Below are 20581 nucleotides of genomic sequence, written 5' to 3' on the forward strand. Positions count from 1 at the left end.
ACGCAATAACCAAAGAAGACTGGATGCTGTCTGTCGATTTGGAAGACGCATACCTACACATACCAATCCGGGACGATATGCAATGTTACCTGAGGTTCGCCGTAGATCAAGATCACTACCAATTCCGATGCCTCCCATTTGGAATTTCGACCGCCCCGAGAACGTTTACGAAAGTGTTGGTGTCGGTGGTTGCCCTGCTCAGGTTGAAGGGACTGCGTCTATTTCATTATCTCGACGACCTTCTCCTAGTAGCAGCAGAGCGAGCACTTCTCCTTCAGCACAGATCTATCCTTCTACGCACTCTGACCAACTTCGGTTGGGTAATCAATCATGCGAAGAGCCAGCTAGAGCCATCTCAAGACTTAGTCTTTCTTGGAGCTCGGTTTCAGACTCATATCAACGCAATCTCGATTCCGCCAGAGAAGATTACGACAATTCAGGACAGGGTCGCGAATATGATTCGGACCACTTCATGTTCGGCGAGGAAATGCCTCAGACTAATAGGGACACTGACGGCGACCATACCTATGCTGCCTTGGTCACACTACCACACGAGAGAATTTCAACTGGGGTTTCTAGCCCAATGGGACAAGGAGCATATGACCCAACGGATTCAGATACTTCCTCATATGAAAAACAGCTTACAGTGGTGGCTAGGGAAGAACAATGTAGAAGCCCAGGTACAACTGGTACCAGAGATACCGATAATTATCACGACAGATGCCAGCAGACATGGTTGGGGAGCAACCTGCGAGGGCCAATTAGCCCAAGGAACCTGGAGCATACCAACATCCAGGAATTCGTCGAACTATCGGGAACTAACAGCAGTGTTGTGTGCGCTTCACCATTTTCGGAGCAGGATATATGGGAAAAACTGTCTAGTAAGAGTGGACAACAAGACTGCAGTCTCATACATTCAGAGACAGGGGGGCACACGCAGCTCATCACTTTGGAAAGTGGCGAATCAAATTCTGAACTGGGCAGAGGCCAACCTGGTCTCTTTAAAGGCTGTCTATATCCCGGGATCTCTCAATACGGAAGCGGACTTTTTGAGTCGCAGACATATAGACAACAACGAATGGGCCCTCAACCCTGCGGCATTCAACTTAATTTGTCACCACTGGGGGTGGCCAGAAGTAGACTTGATGGCTTCCTTCCAGAACAGAAAATGTCACAGATTCCTGGCGAGGTATCCTTTCAAAGAAGCAGAAGCCCTAGACGCAATAACATCGCCTTGGAACTTCAAGGTGGGCTATGTATTCCCTCCGGTCCCTCTAATTTACAATCTTTTAAGAAGACTGATCCAGGAGCCAGTCACGCTACTGGCGGTAATTCCGAACTGGCCACGCCGGCCGTGGTATCCACTACTCTTACAGTTGGCAACCGAGAATCCACTACAACTTCCTTGCAGGAGAGACCTTTTGAGTCAGGGGCCACTTCTGCATCCAAACCCGGCTCGTCTCAACTTAATGGCATGGAGGTTGAGAGGAGGAAGCTGGAGATCCTAGGACATACTCCCGAAGTAATTAATACATTATTGCAGGCCAGGAAACAATCTACCAACGCCACCTACTACAGAATCTGGAATAGATTCACGGAGTTTGCTAGGTCATCTTCCTTCGATCCATTACATCCTCAGCCTAACCACATACTCTCTTTCCTGCAAACAGGATTAGACAAAAATCTGAGCTACAGCGCGATAAAGGTACAGATCTCAGCCATTTCAGCTCTGACCGATTTTAGATGGGCTCTTCATCCACTAATAAAACAATTTCTACTTGCGGTAATTAAGCTAAAACCACCAACAAAACCCATATTTCCGAAATGGGACTTACCGTTTGTGCTCAACGCTCTCACGACTCAACCCTTTGAGCCCATCTCGGAATCGTCACTATGGAACCTAACCTTAAAAACTGTGTTTTTGGTGGCGATATCTTCGGCTCGCAGGGTATCCGACCTTCAGGCTCTGAGTTGTAAAGAACCTTTCCTTACATTTTTCCACGACAGGGTCCGTCTGAGACCCATGGACTCCTTCCTTCCGAAGGTCTCTACGTCCTATCATATCAATCAAGAGTGGACACTACCAGCCTTCCATGACGAAGACAATACAACCCTTCACTGCCTGGACGTTTCGAGAGCCTTACTAACATACCTGCAGGCAACTGAAAAGATTCGTAAGACGGATCATTTATTCATAATTCCAGCAGGTTACCGTAAAGGTCAGCAGGCCTCTTCCAGAACTATATCATCATGGTTAGTGAAAGTGATACAAGGAGCTTACCGAGCTATCAATATACCCGTACCTGGCATCATCAAGGCGCACTCTACAAGGAGTATCTCTTCCTCGTGGGCCGCCTTCGCCAATGTCACAGCCTCAAAGATCTGTCAAGCGGCCAATTGGTCGACTATTAATACGTTTATCTCTCACTATAAAGTAGATGTATCAACGTCAACTGCACTTGAGTTTGGGAGAGCAGTAATCTCCTCATCTGTGTCTGATGTAAAATAAATTTGTTTTTTTTTGTCCAGCAAACTTTATGCTCCCTCCCTTATTTTGATACTAGTTAGATCCCAATGTGCTGCCATGGAGGCATAAGGAAAGCGGAAAATTCAATACTCACCTACCGGTAATTTTCCTTTCCTGATGCATCCATGGCAGCACATGGATCCCTCCCGATTATTCGGTGAGGCTACTAGCTACAAAGACAGCGAGCACCGCCTCTTAATTCTATTTAAATATTCACTGGTCCTGTGGGGTAGGGGGGCGGAGCCACTACCCAATGTGCTGCCATGGATGCATCAGGAAAGGAAAATTACCGGTAGGTGAGTATTGAATTTTCCGCTTTCATGTATTTTACATGGGGAATAAGACAGCAGACGTGTGTGCGAGGCTGAGAGTCATGCCCACCATACTAGTTGGGGAGCACCAAGTATCCTGAGAGATTACCTTAAAGAGGACCTTAACTCAGGATGTCCTCTCTGCTCTAAAAAATAAGCAACAGCATAAATAACCTTTAAAAACAGCTTGTTACAGCTTATACAAACCCTGCAATAAATCTGCACTGTTTCTACTTACTGTTTTCATGGAAGCAGAGATATTGGCCTCAATTCACCAGAGGAGAGTTAGTAAGTGATAAAAGGTCGGTATTTTACCTCATGCGGTATTTTAACTTTTTTTGTGTTCGATAGCAGGCGATAATGGAGCGATATGGATGCGGTCGAAAAACGGTCGGTAGTTATGCGGTGTTAGTGATTTGCATGCGATACTTTGCCGCTCTGGATGGTGGAAGTAAAGGATTGTGGGTAGGAGGAGGAGGTTATTACCAGCACGTGACCGCAGAGGGTTTCCCTCCCTGCTTTTTGAACCTCTCCTTCCATTACAAATCCCTCCCTCCGTTTTGCATATTAAGTAATATTTAGCATTTATAATATTAAGTGGATGGGTGAAACGGAGGAGGTATTTGGATACATTTTCACACTCCCTCCTGATGAAAAATGTATCTAAATTACTAAATTGTACATGGGCTGCTCTCTGGTGCCTGAAGTATGTACAGTATAAGCTGTTAGGCCTGGAACCCACTGAAAACAGCAAACGCGAAACGCTACCGCTAGAGTTTTGTCTAAGCGGTTTGCAAGCGGATTCATGCGCGTTTGCGGTCGCGTTTTGCAACATTGTATTTTTTTGCTCAGCGGTTGCGTAGCGTTTTGCGTTTTTATCCTGATTGGTCCTGTGAATAATTTTTCATTTTGCTACAGTGTGCTGAACCGCAAAACGCTCGCAAAACCGCTCAGTTTAGGTTTTGTTGAGCGTTTCCGCTAGCGTTTCAATACTTTACATTGAAGCGATAACGCTCCCAAAATGCTGCACGTCCTGCGTTTGCGTTTCTGGGAAACGCAAACGCTCCTGTGGAAGTTGCCCCATCCATTTACATTAGCCCAGCTAGCGTATCGCAGTGCTGCCAAAACGCTGCCAAAAGCGCTCCTGTGGGTTCCAGGCCTTACTGTGTGCTGCTAGTAAACTAGCTGCAGAGGGAGCTGCAGCAGCTGTGCGAAAAACCAAATATCGCCAGGTACATTTAGGTGATAAATAGATCTAAAATAACGAATGGTCACACCCCCTTTTTTCCCTGGTGAATTGTGATTTTGAGAAAAAATAACGAATAACTACCGACTATCGCACATTTATCGCACACATTTCGACCTGTCGGTATGTCAGCCTGTATTTATGGAGAATTGCTATTTTGAGTTATCACATGAGGTAAATTACCGACATGTGATAAATAGTTCAGTAACCTCTGGTGAATTGACGCCAATGTTAACAGCTAGTGCTTTCAAATGAGCTTACCTGCCTAATCTACCGTGGCAGTCAGGCATTCTGCCTGATGACTCCTTTAAGTCAGCTGACGAAGCCGATAACGACCGCCTCAGCCAATAATCAGGCGTGTGTACAGCAGCCCCCAAACCCCCTGCCACGCGACGTCGCGACGTCATGCACGCACTGCTCGTCCTCCTTCCATCGCCGCCCCCCTCCCCTCCCCTGCATAGCAACAGAGCACATCCTCAGCTACACAGCTGACATGCGTGTGTGGCCCGGCCCAGTGATGGTGCCCAAGGGGATGAGCTCCTGATCCCCGACTGGCCACATCCGCCAAAGCTGTGTACGCACCTTTAGAAGCAAATGGTGTTTGGTAGAGTTTCCAGGGGTCAGTGTCACAGACAAGGAAGAGGGCTGTGTAAAAATGTTATAGAGGCCGGAGCAGTGCTTTTCAGCGCTGCTAGATTTGGGCGCAGCCGGCGCCTCCATAGACTTCAATAGGAGTCATTCCTATTGAAGTGCTCAGTGAGTAACGTCGGCTCCGTCAGAAGACAGAGCCGAAGTTGCTTAAAAACATAATAATTCGGCCTCCAGCAATCGCTGGAAGCCGAATTATTTCATTCCCCTACTATCCATGTCGGCCTGGAGGGGGAATAGTAATTAAATCGGCCCGGACTTGTGCAGAAGCAGGATCAGCTATATAACGCTGTATCCTGCGCCCAAGTCTACCGGCGCCGATTTCAAATGTACGCTATAGAGGCTCCCTGTGATGAGAGTGTTACTATCTATAACTACTGTATACTCACTAACATTGTGGGGAGCTGCTTCCCAGTCAGGCACAGCTGACACTGTGTGTTGCGTCAGGTCAGGTCTTGCTTCCTCAGCTCTATCAGGAGGAAATGTGAACTGACAGCAGGAACGCGGCAAAAGGTTATATTTACACACTTGCTTGTTTTAGAAACTAAGGTGCATTTTAAGTGCAGCATTCCAGGCAAGGCGTCTTAGCCTGCGCTACTACTACACCTGTTACCCATCTACACAATGTTTTGATGATAGCTATCATGAAGAGAGGGTTCACACATGGGGCTTGATTCACTAAACCGTGATGACTCAGATATCACACCTTATGAAAAGATATCACACCTTATCAAAGTTAGCATGCCTTATCAGAGTAACATAGCGAGCGCTACGAACCCGCAGGGGCTCAGGGCAGGATGAGTGCCATTGCCAATTAGCAGGCATAAGTTCGTAGCCCTCGCTATGCTACTCTGATAAGGGGCGTTAACTTTGGTAAGGCGTGTTAACTTTTCATAAGGTGTGATCTTTGATAAGGTGTGCAGGGGCGTAGCAATAGGGGTTGCAGAGGTAGCAACCGCATCGGGGCCCTCCCTCATCCACAGTATTTGCTCTCTATCGGTCCTGTGCTCATAATAATCACTTCCATAGATAATTTGAATAGTGGTAATCATCATCAAACTGTTCCCCATCCCCCTCTTGCACCTCTGACACTGTAGTTGCTATTGGCAGGTTTTGGTGCGCCGCATCAATTGTTATGTATAGAGTGCTTGGGAGGCCCCATTGTAAAACTTGCATCAGGGCCCACAGCTCCTTAGCTACGCCACTGAAGGTGTGATATTTGAGGTTATCACGGTTTAGTGAATCAAGCCCTTGGTCTGCGGAAAATGACTGCATTTTTTACGCACGATTTTTCACTTGCAGCATAACATCGTAGACTGGGCTTGATTCACTAAACCTTGATAACTCAAATATCACACCTTATCAAAGATCACACCTTATCAAAGATCACACCTTATCAAAGATCACACCTTATCAAATATCAAACCTTATCAAATATCACACCTTATCAAAGATCACACCTTATCAAATATCAAACCTTATCAAATATCACACCTTATCAAAGTTAACATGCCTTATCAGAGTAGCATAGCGAGGGCTATGAACTTATGCCTGCTAATTGGCAATGGCACTCGTCCTGACCTGAGCCCCTGCATGTTCGTAGCGCTCGCTATACTACTCTGATAAGGGGCCTGATTCACAAAGCCATGCTAACAGTTAGCACGCTGGTGAAAAGCCCTTTATCACGCCTAAACTCAGTTTAGGCATGATAAGTTTAGGTGTGATAAGTTTAGGTGTGATAAGTTTAGGCATGATAAGTTTAGGTGTGATAAGTTTAGGCGTGATAAGTTTAAGCACCAACTGGGTTAGCACCGCAGTGCACAGCTGATCAAAAGTTTTGCGCTAGCAAAGTCTGGTGCACTTCGCATAGAGTTTAATGGCAGTGCTTTGTGTGCGGGACTTTGCGCGCGATCTAAACTTACCGGGCTCGATTCACCAAGCGGTGCAAAGTGTTAGCACCGTGGTGAAAAGGCCCTTATCACGCCTAAAGTCACTTTAGGCATGATAAGAAGAAACTCGCGCGAAGTTACCGCGCGCAAAGTTTTGCGCGCGCAACCGCGCACGCGCGCGCGCAGCGGCCCCCGCTTCGCGCAAAGCTCCCATTAAGCCCTATGGGACTTTGCGCGCGATCTCACGCGCGTACGCGCGGTAACTTCGCGCGAAGAGCAGGAAAAATCGGTGATAACTCAGTGGTGAAAAGGTCATCACGCCTAAAGTCTTTTAGGCGTGATAACTGGGTTATCACCGCTTTGTGAATCAAGCCCCCCATGCCTAAACTTATCATGCCTAAACTTATCACACCTAAACTTGCCTTTCACCAGCATGGTGCAATGGTTATCACGCCTAAAGTCTCTAACTGGGTTAGCACCGCTTTGTGAATCGAGCCCAAGGCGTGTTAACTTTGATAAGTTGTGATATTTGAGTTATCACGGTTTAGTGAATCAAGCCCACTGTGTGCCATTCCCATTGCCCGCAGTCTACTGTCTGTGGATGAGGTGCACAGAAGATTCACACACTGCTGTCACTTTCCGCTCATGATTTTTCATTTTTAGTGTGTTTTTTTTTTTTTTTTTTTTTGTGCACATCATCCACATTCAGCTGACAGCAGGCAATGGGAATCACACGCGGTGTGTAATGTTATGCTGCAAGCAGCACGTTTTTACACTAGGGGCTTGATTCACAAAGCGGTGCTAACCCAGTTAGAGACTTTAGGCATGATAACCATTGCACCACGCTGGTGAAAAGCCAGTTTAGGTGTGATAAGTTTAGGTGTGATAAGTTTAGGCATGATAAGTTTAGATAAGTTTAGATCGCTTGCAAAGTCCCGCACGCAAAGCAGCGCCATTAAACTTTATGCAAAGTGCACCAGACTTTGCTAGCGCAACACTTTTGATCAGCTGTGCACTGCGGTGCTAACCCAGTTGGTGCTTAAACTTATCATGCCTAAACTTATCACACCTAAACTTATCATGCCTAAACTTATCACACCTAAACTTATCACACCTAAACTTATCATGCCTAAACTGAGTTTAGGCATGATAAAGGGCTTTTCACCAGCGTGCTAACTATTAGCACCGCTTTGTGAATCAGGCCCTACATGTGAATTGATTAACATAGGCATTCACATCTGGGGCTTGATTCACTAAACCGTGATAACTCAAATATCAAACCTTATCAAAGAGATCACACCTTATCAAAGAGATCTCACCTTATCAAAAGATATCACACCTTATGAAAAGATATTACACCTTATGAAAAGATATCACACCTTATCAAAGATCTCACACCTTATCAAAAGATATCACACCTTATGAAAAGATATCACACCTTATCAAAGATATCACACCTTATCAAAAGATATCACACCTTATGAAAAGATATCACACCTTATCAAAGTTAACACGCCTTATCAGAGTAGCATAGCAAGAGCTACAAACCCGCAGAGGCTCAGGGCAGGACGAGTGCCATTGCCAAATAGCAGGCATAAGTTCGTATCGCTCGCTATGCTACTCCGATAAGGCATGTTAACTTTGATAAGGTGTGATATCTTTGATAACATGTAATATCTTTTCACAAGGTGTGATGTCTTTTCATGAGGTGTGATATCTTTGATAAGGTATGATATCTTTGATAAGGTGTGATATCTTTGATCAGGTGTGATATTTGAGTTATCACGGTTTAGTAAATCAAGCCCCAAGTGTGCAATTCCGCATCAAGGGGAAAACACATGCGATTACCTCTACTTGGATATTTTGGATATTTCAAACTTAATGGGAATTCCACACACACACCTTCCCCCCTTTACAAGTCTACAAAGGTGAATGGGTGCTACATGACTATCATGTTATTTGGGACACAATTTCCCAAGCGCTGTAAAAGCAGCGCTGGAGATTTGGGCTAAGCTGGCCGCCACGATAGCCTGTAATAGGAATTATGGCTATAGCGGCGCTCAGTGCGCAATTTTGGCGCAGTCAAAAGACGGAGCACAAATTACTATAAAAACATTGTAAATCCACCACCAGCAATAGCTGGAAGCCAAATTACATCTTTCCCCCACTATCCATCCAAATGGTAGGTCAGGAGTGGCACACCTTTCCAAACATCAAAGATGGGGGCATACATGTGTGTCAAGTCACACCCAATTCCTAACAACAAAGTATTGTCTGCACTTTCTGATGAAGGGACCCTCCGTGGCCCCGAAACAATTGTCAATCTGTGTGTTGACTTGTGATGTTAAATAAAACACTTCGGAATTTACAAATTGGTGTGCTAACCGGCCCTGGACTTTGTTCCCCCACTATCCATGGCGGCCTGGAGTGGGAAATAGTAATTAACGCTGCTGGACTTGTAAGCCGGGTAAGCTGTATTTCGGCTTTACCATGCGCCCAAATCTCCCAGGTATGCCAGTTTCCTGCAAAAAGCGTTCATATGACCACTACTCATTCTGAAAAATATAGGCATTTGGAAAAGTATTTAAATATTTGTAATGACTCCTTCACACTATACACGTTGAAAAATGCGTATGTGATTTTATGCACACATAGAAAAGTGGTCTTGCGTTTTGAAGTGCGTTTTCAATGCTTTTTTTATAGCATGCAGTTTTTTTGACAGGCCAGAAACTTTCAAAACCTAACAGTCAATTACAAAACAGGAGTCCGGCACTGCAGTATGTCGATTGCATTTATGCCATATAGGACTGCATAAGTGAACGTGCAAACAGTGAAGGGTCAGTGAATGTATTGCATTGTAAAAAATGTTTGGAGAGAGTTCTACTTTAAATCTGTTTTCCTGCACAGATAGCCCGCTGTGTATTCTCCGCATGTCACATGATGGGTGCAGGCCTGACGGTACAGCGAGCTGAGGTGTGCGCTGTCTCCCTTAGCTGCTCAGGGCTGCAGAGTAGCTGTGTATTCTCTGCATGTCACATGACGAGTGCAGGCCTGACGGTACAGCGAGCAGAGGTGTGCGCTGTCTCCCTTAGCTGCTCAGGGCTGCAGAGTAGCTGTGTATTCTCCGCATGTCACATGATGAGTGCAGGCCTGACGGTACAGCGAGCTGAGGTGTGCGCTGTCTCCCTGAGCTGCTCAGGGCTGCAGAGTAGCTGTGTTTACTTGGTAGATGAGACTAGTTGAAACCTGTCTGCAGTGGTTATTATTTTTTTTCCACTTTTCAGATTTCCAAGAATTGTAGCCGCCTGGCAGTCCTTGTTACAGCTTCTGATTTTACATAGTAGAAAGCAAATGTCAACAACAGTGTAATTAAATATAACCGATGTGTTTACAGTGTAGCAGTCGTGTATTCTAATCAAGGAGAAGCAAGAAGTTGTATACTTTATAAAACTGACAAGCCTGATGATATAAAATACAGTGTGGCTTTCCTAAAATGAAAGGTATTTGCAAATAAATGGTAAACTTCTCCTGAGCAAGAGCTAAAGAGCACCTCAAGCGTGCTCAACAAGAAATGAGAATTGCTTCATGTATAAGGGCCCGTTTCCACTACTTCGGAATACGCAGCGCAGTGTTCTCCCTAGGGAATTTTTCCAGCCGGGTGGCATGAAAGAGTAGCCGGGTGCGGGTGGCATGAAAAAGTAGCCGGGTGGGGTGTGATGAGAGAATGCAGGGCTGGTGCATCTGTGCACACCTCTGCTTACAGCATAGGAGGAGATGTGCCGATGACAGCCGGGTGCTCACCAAAACTAGCCGGGTGGAACACCTGGCTAAAAGAGCCTGGGGAGAACACTGTTTCCCTTCATCTGAGTCACATGGGGAAACGCTGCCTATTCCGTTAACAGCATGCTGTCCGAATTGTATGCCAGTGTGATTCTGGACGGTATCTTTGCAGCACACATCCGAATCCCTATCTGTGTTCCCCAACCCTGTCCTCAAGGCCCACCAACAATGCATGTTTTGTGGAAATCCACAGAGGTAGTTAATCAGCTCTGCTGAGACACTAATTACCCCACCTGTGCATGTTTGTGGTTTTCTGCAAAACACGTACTGTTGGTGGGTCTTGAGGACAGGGTTAGGGAACTCTGCCCTATAGCTGTGCATGTCACAGCTGTCGCATTTTGGCTGCATTGATTCGGAAACAGAATAATCGAAAAAGGAGTCCGCACACAGGCTTATTTTAGGGACAATGTGAATTTATTGTCCTGTCATACACAAACCGACATCTGACCATACACCGACGATCGTTTCAGGGCTTAATCCGGTCCCCTTTGTCAAGGCTAGGACAGACACATAGGATTCGGAAATAGATGCAACATCCAGTGTAAATGAACCCTAATACGGATGAAAAATCAGCAATTAAAAATGTATTAAACTCACTCGCTTGCCCATAAAGTAGTTAAAAGACACCCAAAGCGAAAATAAACGAATGAAATAAACGATTGTATCTACCTTCCTTCTCCTAACAATTACTTAGATACTCCACAGTTTTATTTTATGTTTAAATCTACTTTTTAAGTTTTAACTGCTTTTATTGTTTTTGCTCAGTGACACATTCATTGAAGTGTGCCAGAGCTAAAATCTGTGAACTATTGACCTTTTTTTATCTCTTCCCTGCTCTCAGAAGCCATTTTGTGCTAGGAAAGAGTTTTACAGTTGGAATTTCTTATCAGTGAGGGTCTCACTGTAGTCACTTCCTGTCTGAGTCAGGACTGGGACTGCCACTTACATACCTGATATTTAACTCTTTCAGGCAGAGAAAGGGAAAAAAAGGAACACAGCATAATTATTTGTGTGCTAGGCACTGTTCATACACATGTCTATCTTATCGTGGCACATGTCACCTCGGGTATCCTTTAAATGTCTGAACATCTCTCCTCCCCCCCCTCCCTCCATGGTGTTTTAGCCCCATACCTTGCTGAATAAGACCTTTCTCTGTGGCCACACCCAACACTGGTGCTACGGCCTACCCTCAGTTTCGACAGACACCTTTACTACTTTACGGGCCTATCCTAATGTAAGGGGGAGTACTAATTAAAGGAAACATGAAGTGAGAGGAGGCGGCATTCACATTGACACTCAGCCTCGGAAGTTTGCTCAGCACTGTGGCTCTTTCAGCGAAGGGAAACTAGCGTATTTTGGCCATATCACGGGTGATGCGTGGTCATTTCCCTAGTATACAGTAGTATCTCATTATAGTAAACGCTGATAGAATAAACCTCTGAATACAGTAAACTCAGTCCTCAGGTCCCAGCAAATGCGTCTATATATGTAAATATACAATGCATGACCAATTCTGATACAGAGTTACAGAGTACCTAGAAAGCACATAATGAACCAGAACTCCCAGGAGTGTGGAAGGGGCTACAATGGACTAAAAAGCCCTCTTACTAAAATGCTATGGAAAACAAAAGTTTGCTTTCTTAAAATAGTAGTAAAAAAATCTCTGTTCCGTGTTAGCCAAACAAATTATGCAAGTAGAAAAAAACTTGCAAAAGTAATACCTTTTAATGGCTAATAGATCAATGTCCCCGTTAGTTAAACCAACGGGCTTCTTTTAAGGCCTGAGCCCACTAATGCAGTTGTACGCAGTTGTGTCGGCTTTTCAACATCTGTAACATTGATGTGTTGCTGAAAAGCGGACACAACTGCACACAACTGCGTACAGCTGCGTTAGTGGGCTCAGGCCCTTAGAAACCCCGATCTTTGTAAAGAAAAAACAAGTTTCCCGTCCTCCCTTCACTTCCTGTAAGCGAGAAAGCTCGCTTACAGTATTAAACATTTTTTTTTACTGTGGCCATCTTGTGGCCAAATAGTAAACTGCATCTACATACATTTTTTTTTTTAATAAATACAATTTATTACATTTAAAATTAACTGTTTACCCCCCACACTCCAAAAAATACCCAAATAAATGTTTTAATAAAAAAAAAAAAATTACAATAAAAAAAAACAAAAAAACCCTAAAGCATAAATAGTTACCTAAGCGTCTGAACTTTTAAATATGCATGTGAAGAGGCAATATTACTATTATTTAGTAGTTAATTATAAGCTTGTAAAGAGTGATGGATGCAAAACTGTAAAAATGCACCTTTATTTCCAAATAAAATATTGGCCCCATACAATAGGGACATAATTTAAATTTTGTAATAATCGGGACAAATAGGCAAAAAAAATACGTAGGTTTTAATTATGGTAGCATGTATTATTTGTAAAGTTATAATGACCGAAAACATATAATTATTTTTTTCTCAATATTCCCGTAAAAATGCATTTAGGAAAAAAAATTCTTAGCAAAATGTACCACCCAAAGAAAGCCTAATTAGTGGCGGAAAAAACAAGATATAAATCAATTTATTGTGATAAGTAGTGATAAAGTTATTGGCAAATGAATGGAAGGTGAAAATTGCTCGGATGCATAAGGTGAAAAACGACTGAAGGCTGATGTGGTTAAGCATATGTTTGGCTTCAGTGCTGGTAGTTTTGGCTACTTAGTTTATTTGTCAATTTGGCTCTAAAATATTGATTCATCTGTGATTTTGGCACGTATCTTCCCGTTTATTTGCTTAAAGAGACACTGAAGCGGAAAAAAATGATGATATTATGATTTGTATGTGTAGTACAGCTAAGAAATAAAACATTAAGATCAGATACATCAGTCTAATTGTGTCCAGTACAGGAAGAGATAAGAAACTCCAGTTGTTATCTCTATGCAAAAAAGCCATTAATGTCTATGACTTTCAAAGTCGTTGAGAGGGCTGTTTTCTGACTTTTATTATCTCAACTGTTCCTGAACTATTTACTTTTTCTCTGCCAGAGGAGACGTCATTAGTTCACAGACTGCTCTGAAAGAATCATTTTGAATACTGAGTGTTGTGTAATCTGCACATATAGAATGATGCAATGTTAGAAAAAACACTATATACCTGAAAATAAAAATATGAGAATATTTTCTTTGCTGCTAATCTTCTAGTAATTATTCATAGTACACAACCAATTCACTATATCATATATTTTTTTTCGCTTCAGTGTCTCTTTAAAGAGGAACTGTAGTGAAAATAATATCATTAATAAAATTGCGTATATTTTACAATATTAATTTATAGATTATTTAGACAGAGTTTGCCTATTGTAGAATCTTTCCTCTCTCTGATTTACATTCTGAGATTTATCACTGGTGGTGACATCTTTAGTCCTGCCAGGTGATCTGAACGGAATGTTCATTACTGAATGTTCTGCGGTCAGAGGGAGATACTGCTTGCTTGGCAATTGGAAAAAGCCGTTATTTCCCACAGTGCAAAGAGGTTCACAGACAGCAAACTATCTGGAACATGGTCATTACATCACACTGTCGGAGGGGTTTCACCACAATATCAGCCACACATACTCCCTCCTGATGATCTAAACGAATGATTTTTGGAAACAAATCTTACACACAATCTTGCCGTGGGTATGGGTCTTTACTCTAATCCCCTGCCCTAAAGAATCCCCATCCTGATGTGTTTAACCATCTTTTGGCCATCTCAGGGGTGATTTCCCTATTGAGGTGGGGGGTGAAATCTGCCCATCCTATTTTTCAAGTTGCGAAGAGGAGAAAAGAAAAGCGATGGAACAGCTTGTGTTGAATTTTCTGTGCTGCCGGCTACCAGAATCACAAAACTGGCAATCTTTTGCCAGATAAAACATTTAACATACAGTAAAATGTTGGATTGAGAGTAACTTGGTTTAAGAGCGCTTTGCTATACACGCAAAAATGATTCAGAATGTTTGTACTTTAAGGGCCCGTTTCCACCATAAACAGATTCATAGCATTTCCCCACTTGTAAAAGGGCCGGGGAAATTCTGCCTATCTATCCAATGGAGTGCTGTCCAGACCGCACTGTAGTGCAAATCTGGACGCCATGCTGCAAATTTCCGCAGCCTACATACAGCTGAATCCCTATAGCCTTGCATGGCACGACTTAGTGATTTGGGATACGGCTGCTCATCACAATGGGAGCCGTGGCTGAATCGGAGGTCTGGTGTCCAGTTGTGGATATATTTGAACGTACTTGTAAGAATCCCATTATGTGCGGAGCTACCTACATCAGAGCTTCCCAACACTGTCCTTAAGTACCACCAACAGTACTTGTTTTGCAGGAAATCACAAACATTCACAGGTGGGATATTAAGTGTCTCAGCAGTGATGATTACCTACTTGTGTGGATTTCCATACAACATGCACTGTTGGTGGTACTTGAGGACAGGGTTGGGAAACCCTGACCTAGATATACTGTAACAACCTTTACTTTTGAGTTACATTAATTGTAGTGAGAAAGTACCCAGGAAGAGTGCCCCTTTAGTCAGAGAGCTCTCTTTTCCTTGAGAAGCAACTCTGGTTCACCCCTTTTGACGCTCCTGTATATGTGGCCTGAAGACACACACTTTCATTAAGTCTCAGGTGAAGAGTGACATGGATGTCAGGCTGTTTATACTCTCCACCTCTGTTGCATAATGGAATTTAGAGCAAATGATGTCATGGCATCATCTCACAGATGTGTCAGCCAAGCCGTACAAATCCCTCCCAAGTGTTGTGCCTGTTTCCATCACATGTAAGTGCCATGGAGTGACCTCCATTCAGTAACGTCCGCAGCATTCCAGCAGGGTGAGATGTTCTGGGATGGGAGCCATCCTTGTGGACAGTGTGACTGGGATGTGGAATCTGCGCTGCCACCCTTATGTATGGATTCTGGCCATGACTGAATGCCAGCTCGGAGCGTCGGCTCTTAGGCCGCTGAACTCTGTGTGTACTCGATAGCAAACCTTTCTGTATGTAGAGGATATGGAGGGAGGAGGTGTTACCCATAGCTACCTCTACCTTGGCATATATAGATGAGAAGCCTGAGGCAGGAATCTGGTGTTGGTGGAGATGTTGATGCTTTGAGAACAGATGTCTGTAGAAAGAGCCGCCCACCTCCCACGCTTTGAAGTAAATGTGTGAAACGCATTATTAGGCTTCTACATACTGATAAAGTGCATAAAGTGGGCGCTGAGGTACAGCCATGGCCTTGATACTGGCACTAGTTTTTTTTGCGTTGGATAAAATTGGCACTGGGTATAATTTTTTTTTTATTGTATCCTGACTGAGACTCAAGATTTTTAGTATAGTGTGGAAGGCTTATGGTGGCCACACATGTTACAATTCTCCTGTTAGATTTTACCCCAATTCGATTAAAATGATCGATTCTGTGAAGGAATCAAGATAAAAAAATTTTTTTTGATCTATGAAGTTGATCGAAATTGCAATTTTTCTCAATTAAAAATTGATTGGAAAGATTGGACAAAAATAAAATACATTTTGTCAATAATTGAATGGTGTGTGGTGGGTTGTATGAAAGTCATTCAACTTAATTTTAAGTTTACATTCAAGAATAAGAAACTTTATTTGTCAAAGTGACAAATTAGGTAAAATGTATTTCTTCACTGTAATAAATGTAGTGTTGTTGATTAAAAGGCTGAACAGATTTGTTCATGTGAGGTCAATTTTCTAAGGTTGTTTGTGTTGTGCGTTTATACATTGCAGTGATGGCACAGAGCACACCATACACATTTATAAATGAAAATGTATATATTATTTCATCAAATTTTTTATCTTTTATTTGATCCTTTTTGTTGTGATTGTGTCAAAATTAAACATATGTGTGTAGTACACAAGAGTTAGTTACAAGAGTAATTTTTCATTCGAAGGAAAAAAAAAATGATCGAAATTGTTGAATAAAAAAATTTGTAATGTGGGTGGCCACTATTACAGTTTCTGGTTATTGCTTTGGGTATGTATTGCTTTCTGTGCCCCTTGGCTGACTTTCAGTTGTGTCACTGGTAACTCTTTTAGGGCAGAGAGGAAGTTCTTTGTTTAGGTCCGCTTTAAAGGGAACCGTAACTAAATTTAAAAAAAGGTATACTTACCTGGGGCTCCAACTAGCCCCCTGCAGACGCACTGTGCCTGCGTGGGGACAAACTGATCCTCCGGTCCCGCACAGCGAGTCAGGTTAGTTTTTGGCAACTCGGCCAGTCGATGGCCACTGCGCCTGCACGGCCCTGACCGTGCACATGCTCAATCATGCTCCTAACACGGGCACAGGGCGGCTGCAGTGGGCTTGTAGAAGCACCAGGTAAGTTACTCTTTTTTTGATTCAGTTAAGGTTTTCTTTAACTTGCATTTGTAGATGCGTTAATAAAGTGTGTTCACAGACAGTAGAAGTATTCATAGGGCCATACAGTGATTTAATGCAGTGCTGCTTAAGGGCTTGAAGATCATTGCCATCCAAAACTGGCCTTTTGGCCTTATGCATCGAGTACAGAGATTTCTCCAGATTCATAGAATCTTTGTGAGATTGTGTACTGTAGATGATAGAATCTCTAAATGTCTTATATACTCGAGTATAAGTCTAGAAATTTAGGTCTGATTCTCTTCATAAAAGTATAAGTGTCAACTTATACACAAGTCATGGGCAATACTGAGCACACTAAGGGCTTGATTCACTAAACTGTGATAACTCATATCACGGCCACGGTAGCGTTTTTGCACGCGTTTTCGCATGCAATCGTGAATTTTTGTGTGAAAATTGCACGTGAAAATTTGTGATTGCGCTCAAAAACGCACGTGAAACCGCTAACGCGGCCGTGATATGAGTTATCACGGTTTAGTGAATCAAGCCCATAGTGTGTACTAATAGCGACATTTCCATCTGCAGCAATTACCCAGTACTAAGTGATACTTTGAGGAAAGGAAATGCCTAGAAAACACAGGTCTGAAAGTCCTGGTCACAACAATTCACAAGGAAAGGGGCAGGGGGGAAATACTGGGCTGCATAAAAAGAGTAGATAATTGTAGCACTTGGGGGCCTGGAGGAGGTATTGGCTGCACTTAAAGTGAACCGAGCACCTTTTAAGCACTCAGGACATTTCTATAGCACATGAAAAATGCATGCCAACAATCTGTTTCATTATTAAAATAAACTTTCATTTACCTTTGTATTTTACAATCAAAGTAGCAGTATTAGCCTGTTTCAGCAGACCTGACCGTCCGTAGAGCTCTCAGGACGCTAATTCTTTTATTGAGCTAATTACCCATAAATAAACAATAGCTTTTCTCTCAACAAAGGGGTGGGTAATTAGGACTGTTTGACACACACTAGGTCTTTGAAGAAACAGTCCTTCTGGGTAATTAGCTCAATAAAAGAATTAGCGTCCTGAGAGCTCTGCGGACGGTCAGGTCTGCTGAAACAGGCTAAAAATACTACTTTGATTGTAAAATACAAAGGTAAATGAAAGTTTATTTTAATAATGAAACAGATTGTTGGAATGCATTTTTCATGTGCTATAGAAATGTCCTGAGTGCTAAAAAGGTGCTCGGTTCACTTTAAGAGATAGGAGAAGTTAATGGCTGCAATACTGTATGTAGTGCAGTCATTAACCCCTCCTGAGCCCCAAGTGCAGCCATTCACTTTGCTGGATAGACTTATACTTGAGTCAGTAAAACAATTCCAGTTTAAGAGGGTTGAATATTAGAGTCGACTTATACACGACTTGTATTTGAGTATATACGGTACTCTGCAATTTTACATTGGAAACATTATTCTCAAATTGTTACACTATTTGCTGTGCAGTGTTCCGCGGAGTGGTGTACCCCTCCTTATCTTCACTTCTGAAAGACACAGCTTATCTTGGACGTTCTTTTTTTTATACACAGTAATGTTAGTGATCTGTTTACTATTAACCTAATTAGATGATTAGTTGTGAGATGTTCAACTAGCTGTATTTTTTTCTTTTTTTTAACATTACACAACTTCCAGACTTTTTTTTCCACTGTCCCACTTTTCTGAAGCGAGTTACTGGCATCATATTCAAAATAAGCACATATTACATTACATAACCCGATGGTTATTTCTCAGTTTCCACATTCGCTATGTTGTTATCTTTGTACAATTTTCAATTAAATCTAGGGTTTGCATGACTTGCAGATCATGGTGTCTTGTTTTCATTCACGCTATACACATCGGCCCAGGTTTTCTGGAAATGGGGCTGTAGTTGTCTGCGGTAACAATGCCTCCTCGCTGGAGCAGCATTGAAATGTGATCTGATCCCGTCTGGATAAGATAATGACCATGATTATTTTGTTTTCTCTGGCAGGTCATCGCACAATGAGCTCGAAAAGCACAGGTAAGCCTCCTATTCCTGCTTTTAACCGTTTCTAGTGGTGCTGTTAGTTTTTATTTCAGTACCTGAGGTTTATTGAATTCAGCATTTCATGCACTGATGAGAGTCTGAGGTATGGTGGTAGGAATTAGGCTTGAACAAATTTTACGAAAAAATTGAATCAAGCGATTTCTGCCCGAAATCACGATTTTGATTTGATTCACAATTTCCTTCAAATGAAGCTTTGTTCCTCCTCTGTGCCTGTTTGTTCTCCATCTGTGTCTCTCTGTGTGCACCCTCTGTGTCTCTCTCTGTGCCCCCTCTGTGTCTCTTTGTGCCCGCTCTATCTCCTCTGTGCCCCCTCTGTGTCTCTTTGTGCCCGCTCTATCTCCTCTGTGTCTCTTTGTTCCTCCTCTGTGTCTCTTTGTGCACCCTCTGTGTCTCTCTCTGTCCCTATGTCTCTCTTTGTGCCCCCTCTGTGTCTCTTTGTGCCCCCTCTATGTCTCTCTATGTGCCCGCTCTGTGTCTCTATGTGCCCGCTCTATCTCCTCTGTGCACGCTCTATGTATCTCTCTGTGTCCGCTTTGTCTCCTCTTTGCCCGCTCTGTGTCTCTCTGTGCCCCCCCTGTCCCCCAAGCTGCAGCTGTGCTGGACAGACCTTCCAGCACATAACCAGCGATGCCCGTCTATCTGCGTCGCCTCCTGCATGCACAGCGTACTTCCTGTATGTCGACATGAAGGAACCAGGAAGTAATGCTGTGCACAATAGCCGGCAGAGGGCGAGAGAGAACGGAAATCGTTGGACTCATGGGGAAGGTTTGCCCAACGCTGCCGATGCTGCGGGCCACACGCCCCAGGACTTGGGGAAAGTTTAAAGCTGCTTCTTCAAACTTCCATGCGGAAAAGACATCATCGCGGAAATCGCTGCTTTGACCATTCTGAAATTGTGATCTTGGTGATCATGATTTCGGTTTAAACTCAATTTATCGTTCAGGTTTAGTAGGAATGGAAGCTAAATGGGAACTCTACCCTGTGCTACCACATTTTCAGAAGGTCAGTAGTTTTGCTTAATGGGTGAAAAATTGTATACTTACCTAAGAAGATCCTCTGGCCCCCTCGACTAGGTAAATATTTACTTTTTTTTTACATTTTAGAGGGCTTGGATTCTCTTTAAAGGGAACCTTAACTGTGGAATGGAAAAAAAGTTTCACTTACCTGGGGCTTTCCCAAGCCCCCTGCAGCTGTCCTGTGCCCTCGCAGCTCTTCAAGTGTCATCCGGTCCCCCGCTGTGGCTTAGTTTCATTTTCGGCGACTGCCAGTCGGCTCCCGGCAACGCATCCTATTGTTAGCCTTACCCGCTGTGAAGCGCATCATGCAAGCGTACTTCGCCTGCACATGAAGAGCTTCACAGCGGGGAAGGCAAACGATAGGATGCGTTGCCGGGAGCCGACTGGCAGTCGCCGAAAACGAAACTAAGCCACAGCGGGGGACCGGATGACACTTGAAGAGCTGTGAGGGCACAGGACAGCTGCAGGGGGCTTGGGAAAGCCCCAGGTAAGTGAAACTTTTTTTCCATTCCACAGTTAAGGTTCCCTTTAAGCTCCACACACATCGAGGTATTTCTGTTGCCCAGCAGGGAACGGTACTCGATCCTTCGGGCAACAGTTCAGAGCTGATTCTGTGCAGATGTGTCTCTAGCCCCCAGGCTGGTGATGCATCCATTGCT

General features: G+C 43.5%; 1 protein-coding gene across 1 annotated transcript in view; it reads left to right on the top strand.

The window, feature by feature from the left end:
* MXD4 (MAX dimerization protein 4) overlaps positions 1–20581 on the top strand; it is a 112814-nt gene that overhangs the window by 76554 nt on the left and 15679 nt on the right. The window contains exon 3 of the mRNA XM_068276076.1: positions 18850–18879. Coding sequence (XP_068132177.1) covers positions 18850–18879 — 30 coding nt within the window. The remainder of the gene's footprint in view (positions 1–18849; positions 18880–20581) is intronic.

This window comes from Hyperolius riggenbachi, chromosome 1, assembly GCF_040937935.1.
Source record: "Hyperolius riggenbachi isolate aHypRig1 chromosome 1, aHypRig1.pri, whole genome shotgun sequence".
NCBI lineage: Eukaryota > Metazoa > Chordata > Amphibia > Anura > Hyperoliidae > Hyperolius > Hyperolius riggenbachi.